The sequence below is a fragment of the Polypterus senegalus genome, unplaced genomic scaffold, assembly GCF_016835505.1.
Source record: "Polypterus senegalus isolate Bchr_013 unplaced genomic scaffold, ASM1683550v1 scaffold_2361, whole genome shotgun sequence".
Lineage (NCBI taxonomy): Eukaryota > Metazoa > Chordata > Cladistia > Polypteriformes > Polypteridae > Polypterus > Polypterus senegalus.
The window spans coordinates 113,604-130,951 of NW_024383579.1; the positions used below are offsets into that span (position 1 = coordinate 113,604).

At 38.9% G+C, this 17,348-nt stretch overlaps 2 protein-coding genes across 2 annotated transcripts in view; both read left to right on the forward strand.

Moving 5' to 3' along the window:
* The window catches only part of LOC120521528, a 76,415-nt gene extending 70,202 nt beyond the window's left edge, over positions 1-6,213 (forward strand). The window contains exon 8 of the mRNA XM_039743095.1: positions 6,206-6,213. Coding sequence (XP_039599029.1) covers positions 6,206-6,213 — 8 coding nt within the window. The remainder of the gene's footprint in view (positions 1-6,205) is intronic.
* Positions 6,214-6,323: 110 nt separating this feature from the next.
* Positions 6,324-17,348, forward strand: part of LOC120521527 — a 57,289-nt gene continuing 46,264 nt past the window's right edge. Inside the window, exon 1 of the mRNA XM_039743093.1 lies at positions 6,324-6,484. Within this exon, the coding sequence (XP_039599027.1) occupies positions 6,330-6,484 (155 nt within the window). The 5' untranslated portion in view covers positions 6,324-6,329. The remainder of the gene's footprint in view (positions 6,485-17,348) is intronic.

Genomic DNA, 17,348 nt, shown 5'->3' on the forward strand with positions numbered 1-17,348 from the left:
ACAAGGGAAAAGTTGAATCTTTATAAATTAAAAAGCTGTATTATCCACAAAAATGCTCTGTAACAAAACAAGGTCTGAAGTGCATAAGTCAAAAAGGCAATATACGCAATTCCAAAAGGCAATCATAATTCCCAAATGAAATCCAAAAGATGAGGTCAAAACTAGAACAAGATTAAACCCAAGAGAACACATCACACCACACCACGAGTGCATTTGAATGAACCGCAAAGGACTGTGGGCTGCCCCCACCTTAATAGGGTTGTGGACAGTCTCTTGACATTGATAGGTAGGTGTCACCTTCTTCACACTCTGTACTTTTGGATTGATTGGTATCAGTGAGTGTGTTTAGTTGAGTCTTAGCATGTTTTTTAACAACAACAACATTTATTTCTATAGCACATTTTCATACAAACAATGTACTGTAGCTCAAAGTGCTTTACATGATGATGAAAGAGAGAAATGACAAAATAAAATAATTAAAATTAGGGAACACTAATTAACACAGAATAAAAATAAGGTCTGATGGCCAGGGACGACAGAAAAAAAAAAAAAAAAAAAAAAACTCTAGACGGCTGGAGAAAAAAATAAAATCTGCAGGGGTTCCAGGCCACTGCCGTACCCCTCTAGGCATTCTACCAAACATAAATGACCTCAATCAGTCCTCATTGTATTCAGGGTTCTCATGGAAGGACTTAATGATGACGGTCATGTGGACTTCTGGCCTTTAATCCATCAATGGAGGGACATCATGGTGCTTTGATCAGGTGGTGGTGGCTCAGGTCGCCACCACTGAAAACCAGAACAAGAACAGAAGAGAAAGTAAGGGTTAGTAACGGATTATGGAGCCATCATGAATAGTAATGATAACTAATTGAATATACAGAGCATCAGCATTTAACTAAGATGAAGCTATGAGAAAGCCATGTTAAAGTAATGTGTTTTCATCTCTCCATCCATCCATTATCCAACCCGCCATATCCTAACTACAGGGTTACGGGGGTTCTGCTGGAGAACAAACCCCGGGCAGAGCGCCACCCCACCACAGGGCATAATGTGTTTTTAGCAGTTTTATAAAGTGCACCACTGTATTAGCCTGACAAATTCCGATTGGCAGGCTGTTCCAGATTTTAGGTACATAGCAGCAGAAGGGTGCCCGCCTCACCACTTCTTTTAAGTTTAGCTCTTAGAATTCTAAGCAGGCACTCATTTGATGATCTAAGGTTACGATTTGGATTATAAGGTGAAAGACATTCCGAAATTTTAGATGGAGTGAGATTATTGAAGGCTTTGTAAACCATAAACAGGATTTTAAAGTCAATTCTAAATGGTACAGGTAACCAGTGTAGTGACATCAAAACTGTGGTGATATGCTCGAATTTTCGTTTTCCTAGTTAAGATTCTGGTAGCTCCATTCTGCACTCGTTGCAATCGATTGATATCTTTTTTGGGTAGTCCTGAGTGGAGTGTATTACAGTAATCTAGTCGACTGAAAACTCAACATCTATCAGTAGTATTTTTCAGTTAATAAAATTTTGTCCTCCAAGATTTAAATAACATCCATCCCTCCTTTCCATTCCCAACCCTGAGTCCCTGGGTGAACATTTGCCTATACGTCACAAGATCACACTGTTTTAAAATAACATTAGCAAATATCTTTAACAAATAATCAAACTACTTACATACTTACATGATTATGTGTGTGACATCCCTAAAACTGACAATTCTGTGTTATCTGTGTATCTTTATCAGTTAGCTTAAAAATGGGTTCTGCAATTATGGACAGATCACCAGGGGCCTCATGTATAAACGGTGCGTACGCACAGAAATGTTGCGTAAGAACTTTTCCACGTTCAAATCGCGATGTATAAAACCTACACTTGGTGTAAAGCCGCGCACTTTTCCACGGTACCTCATGCCTTGTCGTACGCAAGTTCTCCGCTTCGGTTTTGCAAACTGGCGGCACCCAGCGTCAAAGCAGTGCTACTGTTCTTGTGTTATTACTCATTATTTTCATGACGCGGCTTTATAAATACACAGAAACTAACTGCATATTGTTTATTAGTGTAATGCTTCTGATTGTAATTAACTCGTAACAATATAATTGTCCAGGGAACAGCCATAGTATTCCAAATACCATAACTGCTTTAGCGTTGTTACTCTCACTTCTATTTCTTCTTCTTCCTTCAGCTGCTCCCGTTAGGAGTTGCCACAGCGGATCATCTTTTTCCATATTACTCTCACTGCAGCACTCGGAGTATTTATATCACTGTATCTGAAAGAGAATTATCGGTATACAGCTTTAAGGACACGCTGTCTCAGCCACTGCAAAACGTTTTAAAGCCTTTCCTGTACAGACCTCGCGGTTCAGAAACAGTTTCATCCCAAGAACTTTAAATGCACTCAATCACTGCTCCTTGTAGAACTGTTAGGACTTATAAGTACAATCACCGCACTGTAAACTTGCACTACAGTTATAATATCTCACAACCTGAGCCACTTTATAAAGCGCGTATTTACATATGATGACGATATCATTTTTAAGGTGAAATGCAGCAAAATATGTTTGTTAAATTATACAGATAAAACTTTAACTTCATTTAAATAATCTATATTCTTCACTGGGAGTGTCGTGAAAGATAGAATAATTAAACATGTACTACGAAGATATTTCAATGTTCTTTAAACGTTTTGAAGAATCGGCGCTAAGCTTACAGATGGCTTAACGTTTATTACAGAGCTGATTGTATGGCGATCGGTTACTTGGGGAAAGAAAAGCAAGGACTCTTGGGCGCCACCAATATATATTGAATATAAAACAGAAAGAGAAAATAACAACACAGTTAAAAACGCAGCGACAAATTTCGACAAAAGATAAATGCTTGTCATGAGCACGAGGCTCATGAAACACATGTTTAATAATGTGCTTTAGCTCCTATCATCATGAAAATGACATCACGTATACATCTCAGTATTTTAGTTATTCAGAGAGCTGTAATATCACGAATGTAATGGACTCTGTGTCCAGTTGGAGGAAGAGAGCCAGTTTAAGAAGCAAGTAGTGATTCACAAACACAGATCACATACGAGTAGAAGATCAAATACAAAACAAAGCATTTAACGTGCTACTTTAATTACAATGTGATTTGAGAAACTGGTTAATTAAACGATTTTAAGATGAAGTTTATAATGTTCTACTAAATGACAAAATAAACTACGTGATTAAAGTGGAAATGTTGAGATTGAAGTTGACATTTCGTGCTTTTTCCCCACCGTGTGCCTTTTTTCTCTGTACTCTAATAATCTTTCATATGACACTCAGACAGTGGGCTTACAACTCTTCTTTTCACGGCGACTTTGATATGTGACTTCTTTTTTATTTCCAGCACTGTGCGATTTTGTGAATGTGAGCTTTCAAGTTTCTCCAACACGCTATGTCACTCGATCAACTTCATTTTGTTGATTATACCACGGTTTATTTGAACAAATAGTATGTTTTTCCTTTGCCTCCACTTGGTATTCGCTGAAATTCTTATGTTTATCCCCGTGCTTTTCCCATTGTCTTTTCACAGAAGGCTGCACTTAAGGGCGATTTATATTGATTTGCATATTCAAATAGGCGTAATTCTGGGAGGATTTGGGGTGTTACATAATGCGCGTGCACGAGCGTTAGTTTTCACGCTGATCGGGATTTAAGTAACGGAAGAACGTGGAAGTTGGAGTACGCACAGATTCCTGCATCTGGATTTTTCTGTGCGTAAGCACATTTCGGCTTTTGTGCTTACGCCATGTTATAGTGCGAGTTCTACGCACGGCGTTATACATGAGGACCCTGGACCAGATAACGTTCATCAAAGAGTTCTTAAGTAGGCTAGCGAGTGCAGATATAAACCCTTGATGCAAATTTTTGGAAGTCATTTTGCACTGGGCAAATTATGAAGGAGTGGAAAATGGTGAATATCATTTCATTGTATAAAAAGAGTGACAGGGCAGATCTAAGCAGCTATAGGTCAGTAAGCTTAAAATGCATCACAGGAAAATTAATGGAAGGAATTATTAAGGAGAAGATTGAGCAACACCTGGCAAGAACAGGAGAGTCAGCTTGGGGTCAGAAGAGGGAGGTCGTGTTTTACTAACAGGCTGGAATTCTGTGAGGAAGGAACAGAAGGATACGATCAAAGTGGAGCAGATGAGATTATTGATGTGGACTTTCAGAAAGCATTTGATAAGGTGCCACATGAGAGGGTGGGCATCAAATTAAAAGAAGTGGGAGTTCAGGGTGATGTGTGTCAGTGGGTGCAGAATTGGCTCAGACACAGAGGGTGATGGTGAGAGGAGCCTCCTCAGAACTGGGTGATGTTAAGAGTGGTGACCAGCAGGGGGCAGTGCTAGGGCTGCTGTTATGTTTTATATATATATATATATATATATATATATATATATATATATATATATATATATATATATATATATATATATATAAACGATTTAGATACGAATATACTGTAAGTAACAGGCTGGCTACGTTTGTAGATGATACCAAGTTAGGTGGATTGGCAGATAATCAGGAATCTGCTGAATCATCACAGAGGGACTTGGACAGCAGACAGGCTTGGGCCGATTTAATGTCAGTAAATGTAAAAGTATTACACATAGGAAGGAAAAATGTGAGGTCTGAATACACAATGGGAGGTCTGGAAATTCAGAGCACATGTTGTAGCTGCATTTAAAACAAGTTACCAAAGTTCTGCAGCTTTAAATTTGCTTCATAGTACAGTTCTGGTACTAACGTGACACATTTTCAAACAATTGCACAGACCAAATATCTTTGTTCTAAAAGTTTCAGTAAATTTCAAAACAAAACAATTCACACAAAATAAAGAAAAAAATTACATTAAAGAAAAGAAAGGTTCTTGTTGAAGGAAAGTTCTGTTTTAGGTTCACATGTCTTGATTCCTTTCTCTCTAAGTTTGGTCATACATTCATCCTTTTAAATGTTTCCTATCAAAACGGTTAGAAAACCGAATGCCTATCTGCTATTTGCAAACTTGTCTGTCAGTTCATGTTAGCAATGAGGCGACTCCCTAACTAGCTTAATGAACACTCAGTTTTACAGATAAAGCTAGGAAGGTTCTTTTTCATATTAACTTACAAGAGGTTAAAGACTATAGCATATTGTTAAGTAAGTATAAGAAACTGATACTTTATTATTGATATTAAATTATTCTAATATTAACATTAAACACTCTAAGACTGGCTCTTACACACTTTAGGAGAAGGAATTAGGAGCCGTTGTGGACTCTCAACTACCAGACAGTGTTCAGAAGCCATTAAGAAGGCTAACAGAATGTCAGGTTATATAGCGCCTTGATGTGTGGAGTACAAGTCACAGGAGGTTCTGCTCAGGCTTTATACAACACTGGTGAGGCATCATCTGGAGTCCTGGGTGCAGTTTTGGTCACCAGGCTACAAAAAGGACATAACAGCACTAGAGAAGGTCCAGAGAAGAGCGATTGGTCTGTGTCCAGGAATACAGGGATGAGTGATGAGGAAAGATTAAAAGAGCTGAGCCTTTACAGTTTAAACAAAAGAAGATTAAGAGGAGACCTGACTGAAGTGTTTAAAATTATGAAGGGAATTAGTCCAGTGGATCGAGACGGTGACTTTAAAATGAGCTCATCAAGAACACGGGGACACAGTTGGAAACTTGAGAAGGGGAAATTTCACACAAACATTAGGAAGTTTTTCTTTACACAGAGCACCACAGACACTTGGAATAAGAGACCAAGTAGTGTGGTAGGAAGGAGGACTTTAGAGATTTTCTAAACTTGACTTGATATTATTTTAGAAGCATGAAGTGGACAGGACTGACAAGCTTTGTTGGTCCATATGGCCAGTTCTCGTCTGATTGTTATAATGTTCTACAGTTCTGTCTAACACCACACAACCTACAAAATGGAAACGACTTCAGTCATAGAGCGCTACACAAAAATAAGTTATAATCCACTGTATTCTATAAGATATGTGTAATTTTTAAGCACTTTTCCTATTTTTCCTTTTTATTTCATTATTTATTTATTTTTTGTTATTATAATTCCATGTTTAATTTCTTGTAAAGCACTTTGATCATCCTTTTGTGTAAAAAAGTGCTGTAGAAAGAAATGCTGTGTTTCTCTCCTGATTTTTTTTTTTTTTTTTTTGTTTCTAGTTTCCTAGATGGCTTCAATAAATGTACATTTTGGTGGATGTGTAGTTTCCTTCATAAGTACAAAGATGTGAAAGGAGACAACAGCCTTCCACACCTCATCTCTTTATTTGCACCCTTTCCAAAAATGGTGCCTCTCCAAGACCGTTGTTACTTCTCTAACTTCTTTGATTTCAGTTTCCTGAGTCAATGTCAGCAGGACAAAGTCACCATTCCACAGCACAGAGAGGCTTTCCAAGATCTTCGGCGATGTGTACTCAGCAGTCTTTTGGAGGCTACAAGGTATGTTGGCTTACTGATCAGTCGAGTTTGAGCAGACTATAAAGAGTGATGGACACCTTTGACACTCCCCACTGATGATGTGCAGATGGACAGCGTGACTTATTCTTGGTCTGGTCACATAGGTGCAGAGTGATGCTGTAGTAAGTTCACATGCAGATATCAACAATTAAAATGGTTTGTCAGCTATTTGGGTGAGATGTTTCAATCGAATTCAATTCCATAAAATTCAATTTATTTTTGTGTTGTACTTATCACTGAGCACAGACTCAGAGTGTTTTCAAAAGTTTTGAGGTAAAATACAATTACAAACTTTATAATTACAAAATACACACACATAAAATACAGATTAGGTTAAACACACCATAAAACATAGGAAATTAAAATTTAACTCAGTCAGTCATAACAGACGAAGTCTGACACAGTGACAGTATTCAACTCATTTCTGTTTTTGACCAATCTTGACTGCTGGATATTTTTAAAATCGAACATGTCCTCCTATCCTGTGTGATTCTTGTGTCTTTGTTCATTCAGATGCTGCTAGAAATTTAAATTTCAAACCTGCCACTGAATGTTGTCTGGAGATTAGCTGACAGTCAGGACCTCCATTACCTTACATTTACATTTAGTTGACTCCAAAGCAGCTTCCACAACTGAGATAGAGCTGGTTACGCTTTTTTTGGTTTTCCTATTGTTGCATTGGCAGGTGAGGTGACTTGCTCAGGGTCACACGGTGTCAGCAGTAGGATTTGAAGTCACAACCTCAGGGTTTGAAATCAGAGCATTGTGTGGATGTCTGCTTTCAACACATATTCAGGCCGCTATATATATTTAGTTATGCCATATGGTTTGGCTCATGCGCCGGCTCTATTTCTATCTTTCCTTAAGGATATCTTGTGTGATCTTTGAGGTCATTCAGTTGATGTATTTCAATGATATCTCAGTCTTTTCTAAAGATTCCATATCTGATGCAGCTCATGTAAAGGAGGCTTTCTCACGTGTTAGTGAAAATAACTTGTTTGCTAATTTTGAGAAATGTGAGTTTCAGCAGACTTCAGTACTGTTGTTGGGTTATCACATCAGCCATTCTTGTATTGAAACAGACGCTGTTTTGTTAGGTTTCCAAATTTTTAGTGTTGCTTTGTAAAGAATTTTTATCCCCAGAATGCTCCTATTACTGCACTCACTAAGAGAAGCACCAAAAGATTTTCTTGAACATGTGAAGCCCAGCAGGTGTTTGATAATCTAAAGACTTGATTTATGTCTGCTGCCATTTTGAGACCCCCTCACCATTTCAGTGGAGGTCGATGTGTTTAGTGTCAGTATGGCAGCTGCGTTATCTCAGCACTTGCTGGATACGGACAAAGTACATCCATGTGCTTATTTTTTGAAGACACAATCTGCTTCTGAGCAGAACTATGATGTGGATGATTGTAAAATGTTTCCTTTTAAATTAGCTTTAGAAGAATGGTGACATTGGCTGGAAGGTACAGCTCTGGAGTTTTTTTATCTTTTTAGTCTGTAGGAATATTACTTACGTGAAATCTGCAAAGTGCCATAATGAAAGACCAGCGCGGTGGTCCTTGATTTTTCAGTCAGTTTCTCTTTTTAGTATCTTATTACCTTGTTGATGATCTGAAAGAAGATGCAACTTCCAGACTGAACACGCCTGATGTGGTGATATTTGAACACAAACCTATTAGTCCACCTTCAACAGTTTAGGAGCAACAGTCATAGAATTGCTAGAATATTTCTGGGAGTCCCTTCACTCATTGTGGTCCAGTTCTCTGCCACCTCCTGAGACACCTGAGTCATTTGTTCCTGAATTGGCGATTTGTAGAGTTTCAGGTGGAGTCATTCATCATTCTTTTCGGTCACCCTCATATTTTTAAGACTTTGCAATTTATACAACAATATTTCAGGTGGATGAATTTGGCTAAAATGTTAAAGTCTCTGTGATGGTATGTGACATTTGTTTTCATTGTAAATATTTGTTGCACCCGCTTGCTCTTACCATATGGCCTTGTGAGGATATAAAGGTGGATTTCATTAACTGATCTGCCAGTCTCTAAGGGTAATACTTGGATTTTATCCTTGTGGATTGTTTTCAAAGTGCAATCATTTTATTCTTCTGTTTCCTTTCTCTTTCACAAGGAAATTGGTTCAATTTTTTTATTTCACATGACCTTAAATTACACAATGTTCCTATTCCTCTTCTTTCTGGTAGGGGTCCCCAATTAATGTTTTGACTCTAGAAGGCGTTTTGTAACAATACTGGTATCCAAGTTAAAGTCAACTTCAGTCATCATCCGGAGTTTAATGGATTATCAGAAAGAGTTGATAAGGACCAGGGAGAGTTTCTGTGTGGCATTCTAAGCTTTTTTCAGCCTAACATGAAGAAGATGATTCCTCTTTCAGAATTTTCCAGAAACATCTTATTTAACTCCTCCCTGATTTTACTACCATTGGAGAGTCAATGTAGTTTTAAACCACCAATAATTTCGTATGATACCACTGAGTTCCTGTCTGTCAGAATTCGTGAGGCCCTTCCATTCTCCCATACTTTAGTCCAACTAGAAATCAAAGTCATTGGTGAGAACTTCTGATAAAAATATGATGATAAGAGAAGACGTCTTCATCCCAATATTTAGATTGGTTAGAAGGTCTGGCGCATGACTTGAAATATTCATCCTGCATATGTGGTCCCAGCTTTATCAGTCCATATTCCATTCTTAAAAGTGTTACACAAGTTGGGTATATTGTGGCTTTTCTCAGTCATTTTCAAACTCACACCTTATATCATGATGTTAAGACTTGAGTCAGTTCACATGTGTTACTTTATATTTGCTGTTAAACCTCCGTCTATGGTGGGGCATCAAGAATATAGAGTACAGAGATGTTTGGATTATACGGTTAGAGGTTCCAGAGTGGACAAGCTGATACACTGGTGTGGTTATAGCCAAGAGCAGCCATCTTGTGTTAAGGATGCCCTGTGCTCACTGGCTGATTTCCACAGTTGTTTTCCATCAAAGGAGGAGAGTTATGTAGTATTATGAAGGGTGACAGCTCTCACTCGGAGATCATTTGGATTCACCAGTCAGCCTATACTGTGTGTCTCTGGGAAGGTGGTGAATTAGAACAGACAAAGACATTGCATATCCAGTCAATGTGTGTTCCTGTTTTACTAAGCAGTGTTGTTCTCTGCCTTGTATTTATAAACCATGAAGCAGGCCAAACTCCGTTTACATGGCAATACCACTATAGTGCATTCCTAAAAGGCAAAAGTTTGGAACAACCAGGACTCTTCCTAGAGCTGTGAGTCAAACTGAACAATTAGTGGACAATGGTCTGGTTAAGAGAGATGACCAAAAAAAGCTGAAGGTCACTCTGCCTGAGCTCCAGAGAAATCTGTGTGCAGATGGGAGAAACTTCCAGAAGAACAACTTGTCCATGTCACACTCTGCTGATCTAGGCTCTATGTCAGAGTGGCCAAGTAAAAGCCTCTTCTCAGTAAAAGACACACGAAAGACCGCTTACATATTGACAAAAAGCACCCAAAGGACTCTCAAACTGTGAGAAGACAAATTCTCTGGTCTGATGAAACAAAGTTTGACGTCTTTGTCCTCAGTTCTAAGCATCACATCAGTAGGACACCAGACCCTGCTCTTCATCTGCACAACACCATTACAGCGGTGAAGTACGGTGGTGGCAGCATCAGGCTGTAGGGCTGTTTCTCCATTCAGGTGATTTGTATCATAACTGAATATGACACCCATTCCAAGGTCTTTTCATCCAAACAGGAGACAATAAAGGCTACTTTGGCCTCATGTGAAGCATAACTCTGTGTCTGAAGATCAAAAACCAAGCAACCCTGATTTAAAAGCTGACTGGATTACCTTAAGATGTCAGAAAAGCAAAGAATCTCAGGCTATTTGACAATCTGAGCCCTACTTGATTTTTATTTTCACTGCCCCCTGCATTGATCATCCAGTTTGTTAAACTCTAGAATTAACTGATGAAGAGGATGTTCAATCTTTCGTGTTTTTGCATACATTTTCTAATCGGTCTTGTAATTGAACTGACTGTAAAAACGGAAATTGGTTAAAATACTTAAAAATGAGAATCACAAGAAAGGACCGAGTCAAAGGACAAAGCAAAGGGAGAAAAACAAAAGTCATCAAGATAGAAACAAATCGTAAACCAGAAGTCATAGTCAAGGGGCAGAGCTTTGTTACAAAATACTAGTAATTAAAGTTCAAAGTAAGTAGCTGTACTGGTGAGTATTTTAGGGTGATCTTTGTACCTGCGCATTGATGACATCACAGGTGACGTAACCCTGCAGCTTCATAGTAAATCTTCATGGGAACAAACACTGCAACCCACCAAGTAGCAGCGCAATCCTCAAACAGAAAATGGCCCAGAAAAAGATGTTAAAGAATACATCACATCTAAATTGAAGCTCTAAACAATATTCTGATTTTAGAAGTTGATTCCTTGAGTATTAAAATCCCCAACATGAGGTAAAAATTAAAATTCCAGCTGGGAGATCTGAACATGTTCAAAACACTCATGAAACTCACAATGGAATCAGAATTGTAGATGGCATCACGTGACAGCGAGGACAACACATTATGGTAACAGCCATGCCACAGTGAGAAAAATCACAGGGAGATGTTAAATGAAATACACGTTAATAAATTAACATTATACCAAAAATGAAGACATAAGTACAAGGTCCATTACATGAGCATTATGAACAAATTAGGGTTTGAAATTACAAAGCTGTTGATCTTTACTGTTTTATTTTTGAGCTAATGTCCACCGGATGACATAAAAGGTAGCGACTTCTCTGTGCAGCAGACAGACTTTCAGCGGAGTGGGAGAGGCGGTGACCCTAAAAACCAGGGGTCTGACTGATAGCACCATCAGCTTTAGTTTTAATGGTCTGCAGATATGATTTAGTTTAATCACTAGTGATGAACTTCTAAAATATTATGAATGCCCAGAGTCCATTAATTCTTGTTTATTTTTTATTAAACTTTTCACCAGAGTGCTCAGTGAATTCTTCAACAGTGTTGGACTACAAACCTCCACCTCACCAATGCTAAGATTTGCTGATTTTACAAAATGTTCTGCGTTGTGCTTACAGTCAGCAGCAATATGTCCAAACTCTACACAAATGTATCTGCAGTCTTGGACAAAGGTTTACACCAACATCTCAGTCATTGTGCCAATCATGTCATGATGTGCCACTTCAAGTGACCCACCATCTAATGATGGATCATCGCATCATGAAACTGGTGTCACAAAATGGCAGCTCATATTAGGAAACAAAATGGCATTTGTGTTCAATTCAAAACAAAACAACAGTAAAATTAATTACATTTCACACAAATTGATATGTAAGTACACATTTATTAGAATTAAAGCTTTGATAAGAATAATTCATTCTCAATAAAATGAGCACCTGGCTGTGTTCTTTCCATCTCATTAGCAGAGCCTGCAGGTCCTCTAAACACACAGAGTGTTATTAATTTATTATCACAAAGTCAAACTTGCTTTCCAATGGAAATTCAAAGCTGCACTTCTAACTGCACACAATACTCTGCAGCCTGCTTTGCCTTTCAGCCTTCCCAGAATACATTGCACTCCCGTTCAGCTTGTCAAGTCTTTCACACCTTAGGCCACCTTGTACTGTTAGATCTGTCAGCTGTAAAGGTTCAAGAATCTGCCATACACATTTAAATCAACACAATCCGCTGTAGCAATTCTTGTATGAACAATTAATCTGCTGTTCAAAAGGGTCTGATTACAGTTACCCACCACACCGACCTTTATGTAGGGTGGGCTTTCTATCTTTTAAAGAGCTGATGTCAATAGGGCCCTCATATGTTCCAGAGCCCCTACAATAAACACGTCAGAGGTGTGACCAGAACATCAAGTAAGTGGGTGGGCATTTGGCTTGTCTGGGGGTGCAAAAAATATCCATCCATCCATCCATCCCCATTTTTGTAGGGGGATCAAATAATAATAACAACAGTTTTATATAACATATAAAAGCAAAAATTGTGGCATAAATCATAACCTATTTTTCAATTAAATTAACAGAGGCAATGGAACTTGTATTATTATTTTTTGTGAACAAATACAGAACTACATCTACAAGGTAAATACCAATAAAGTCAAATGTATACAACATATGAGAGCAAGAACAGAAACGTGGCTCATTGTAGTCATTAGGGTGGCTATAGGATATCAGTTTCCAGTGTTTAACCAGGATATTATCTACAGGACAAGTCTGAGGTTACTCTTGGCAAATTCTGAAATAAATTCATTCATGTCGATTTTCTGGGATGTTTTTCTCATGTGCCAGAATGACTAAATTTCTCTTCCTTGAATGCAGCATTGTTCAGTGGAGTGGAGTGAGAATGCAGTTCAAAATAGAGAAAGAGCTTTCACATGCGGCTGAAGACACACCAATGATGAGTGCTGTGACATATAGCGAATGCAACATAGGGAAGGCCTCTTTGTACTGCTGAATGCATTTGCATGCTTCAGAGAGATTAGCATCAGCTGGCAGTTTATTGATCAACATTGCTTTTGCAACAGCAATTTCATTTTGCAAGCTCATGCTGTTTTGCTCTGTGCTTGCAAGTGCCTGAAGTGGTTTCAGGAGAGAATGATCAAGAAACAATTCTGATTTTGGCAGGAGAAGCGATGTGGCCCTCAATAATTCAATCTTGTCTCCATTTCCATAATAACTCTATTAAGAATGCCGAACATGGCCCTTTTAAAAGTCTGATTAGGAGCAATTTGTTTATCAGAGTCACCATGCCTGAGCGTGGACACGACAATACTATCATCAAGCTGTGAATTAACCCTACTTTCACACTGAGAGAAATGCTCCTACCAGAATGAGTCACATCTCATCTCCGTCACTGTGGCCAGTGACACTGTCACCACCTCCCCAGCCGTGCACAAGTCCACTGCATGTGCCTGTAGAATTGCATTAGATGGTTTCAGCACACCAAGCACATGAAGGAGGAATTTTCCTGTATTGAAGAAATTCTGCTTTTTTAATTGGGTCAAAAGACCACATGCCTCTATGCAAATATCAAAAGGGGCAGTGCCAGTCTCTGCTACCTCTGAGAGAATCCCCCTTATAGCTTCCTCATTGTTGACTTTGTGACATCATAGTGACTGGTCCATCATATTTCTAGAAGTCTTTTCAGTGTGGGTGTATTGTATGTGTGTGAAACATAATGTCTGTGACAAAATGTGTTCAATGAATTTGACCAGTCAAAGAACTTCTTAGCCAGAGGTTCTGATTCCATTGCATGTATCACTGCTAAATGGAGGTGGTGGTGGTAGCAGTGTACATATGGAATGCACTTGTGACAAAGCCTGGGCACCACCCCTTGCCCCAGACATCATGGCAGAAGCACCATCAAAAGCACTGACACACTAAATTGTCTGGGCTGTAACCTAATTCAGAGAGATGTGACAGAATTTGGTTACAAATATACGCAGCATCAAGCTGATTCAGTTCAATTAAGCCAATCAGGTGTTCTTCAGGCATGGAGTTCTGGACAAATCTAATCACTACAGACAAATTCTCAATGTCACAGCGATCCCTGGTACCATCACTATTAATGCAAAGTCTAGGAGAGTCAGCTTTTTTATATTTGGTCCTGATATCTTTTACCACCATTTTGGCAAGAGTCTCAATTATTTCATTTTGAATTACATTGGATGTGTATTTTGCGTTGTCTGGGATGTATTTTACAATTTCTGCAAGTTTGGCATCTTTTTTGATTGTGTAATCAAAGAACTTAAGGAAAAGTCCCTCCTCCCCACCTACGTGATTGTGACCACACTGAGCCAGTTCATTGACTGCGAGGAACTGAATGGCCTCCCCAATTATTTTCACATAATATCTATAATTTTCTGTCTGGGTTGGACCCAGTAGTTGAACTATGCTTTCACCCGTCTCTGTCCGGTGCCAATACTCTTGCCATTCAGACATGGCTCTGACGTGCGGGATACTAGACGCGTCTTTTTCTAGAGCTTTTTTTCAATTAGTGTAGCCGTGTTTGGTGAATATGTCCTCGCGGTCCGAATTGGAAACACTAAACTTGCAGCAGGCAAAGAAAAAGCTGGCATCACAGACAACAGAATATTCAAACCATGGTCGAGACTGATACCAGCTTGCACTAAAGCATCTGAGTGTCTTTCCGAATGCGCGCTTGGGATAATTAATTAACATGGGCTGGGATGGGCTATACATATTTAAGTCAGGCAGACCGGACTGTATATTTTGTTGAAGGCAGAGGTTTGGAGTACCCGACACGGGCGCAGAGCTGGAGGATTGTGTAGGCTTATCTACATCTTTTGGCGTTTCAGTTCCCGACGTGGGTGCGCTGTGCTCCGTGTCTGCTTTTTAATAAACCACCTATGCATAGCCTTTGGTGTTACCAACCAGAAAATAAAATAAGAATGGTATGTATACGCTGTTTTAATTAAAGAATGCGGTGAACAGGTTCAAAACGTGCTGCAAAATGTGCGGAGAAGTAAACTGTGAGCAGCACGGTGCCTGTCTAGTGGAGGAGGCACTGACAGATACGCCCCAAATTCAAACGGGCCACTTGGAAAGCAACTCAGTTTTGAAAATCAAATGTTATTCTTCTCCAGAAATTTTATTGGACAGACAGAGCATTTCGCAGGGTGGGCACGACTTGTTTCTGCGGGTGCAGTGCCCACCCCAGCCCCCCTGTGGCCACGCCTCCGAAACACGTCACTTTTCAGTTGTCCTTTTACACTTAATTGTTCTCTTTCACCCTCCATAAGATCTGCAGAATAAATGACAACACATCTGGTCGCAGTTACATGTGACTGAATTCTAAAACCATTTGCTGGACTGGTGCCATAGCCCCACATAGTAGATGTGTTTTCACGTCTTTTTACACCTCTCAGTGACAGCTCGCTTTATCTCGGGTCAGCCATTGTGAGGCAGGTTCAAGTTTATGGTCTGAAAGGCAGAGGAGAAGAGGATTCAGAAATGGACCAAAGGAAAGAGAAAACTGCAGTCAAACATTAGTGGGTGATCACCAGAAGAGATGAGAAACACCAGAAGACTGGGAACAGCATCACAGCACACTTTCATCTTCAAATTCTCTCCATGTCTGTTAAAAAGAAGAGAAGCGCCATTCTGTGTTCTTCTGGTGCTTTGTCAGTGTGGTCCCTAAATGTCACATGTCCTCTTTATTTCTCCTTTATTCACTCTTTCAAATACAAAAACTCAAAATAAACATAATGTTTGAAGAAGATTATTTTTTAAAAAATGTCACAGTGTATATGCCAACTTCTGTATTAACGTTTTGATGTTCATGTGTTAATTTGAAAATATGTTAAATATATTTTGAGTTCGAGATTAGATTATATATTAAGAATAGGGCTAGATAATTATTTGGTTCTAATGGGGTATTGTTACTTTAAGTAGGGGTGCTGGGTTGTGGGAGTTATGGGAATCAGGAAGTTATTGTAAGTTTGTGTGTGGATTAATAGGGCTTTGGAAATGCACGGTTTTCATTCCAGTTTCATTTTGACTGTGGAAATATATTAAGTGAAAAATAAACATTGTTTTTATATAACAGCGGAGTGGATTAAATTTGAGACGCTAAGGACTGGACACATGTAAGTTCCTGCTGTAGCCACACGTTTTGTTTTACACCTTCATTAGTAAGAAAACCCGTCTCCAGGTGGAATACACGAGTGAATTAAAAGATCAGGAAACATTCATCGAAAAAAAAGAAAATCAATCTGGCTCTCCTGTAAGTGTATTCCATCTTGCCTATAATATTAGTGAAGGAAATAAGTGGAGTAAAGAACGCTTTAATGGACTATTTAACGGCTATTGTATTAATAAATGACATTAGGAATCCTGTTGTGAATTACAAAGTATATAAGAAGGAGAAATAAGGAATAAGAAAAGGATTCAGTCACAGGGGGAAAACGGCAAGTAAAATTAACAGCCAAGGCTATGGAGGAGGCTTTACTAAGGCAAATAGGCTCAAGAAGGTTTAAACTGGGTCAGCTTACAGGAAAAAGGAATGAAATGCTTAATTTAATGGATGAGGATGGTAATATGGATGTGGTCAAAACTAGGCTGTTAGCCGAGTTTAAAGAACATTTTGAAGAACTTCATGACTTAATATCTCTGTTCAAACACTAGTACATCAGGCTGTGTCAGAGGATGAAATGAATAAGGATCAGCAGTACTGGTTTGAGCCCAAAGCAATTTCATTCAATGAATTTATGAAGGAAGTTAATATTTGGATTAATGAGGTATTGCAACGCAGAGAAGAAGCAAACAAAACGAGTGAAGTCTGTCCTAGAGACAACATATCAGTGGTATCATCTAGCAAGTCTAAAACAAGTTCTATGCATTCTGCAGCATCCATGGCTTCCTCTGCACGGTTAAAGGTAGAGCTGGAAAAGGAGGAGTACTGAAGAAAAGGCAGGAAATTCAACTTAAGGCTGAAAGAAAACAACTTGAACTGCAGGCTGTGCTCGCTGCTACTGATGCATAGCTTAAGGTTTTGCAAATTATATGAAGAGTTACAGACAGCAAGTGATATACATGGTGAAGCTGGGAAAAGATTTCTTTCTGGCATAGTTAAAATGAACAACAGGATTCATATGACAAGTTTTATTTACCGCCTGTTTCAATTAGAGCTTGTCAGTCTAACAGTACAGTGAGAGGGGATGCAGACAGATCGGGGTCACACACTGGTGCTGCTGGACAATTGGAAGGTTCTGTGAATTCAGAGGCTTTGTTTGCTGTAATACAAGGACAGGATGATATTAC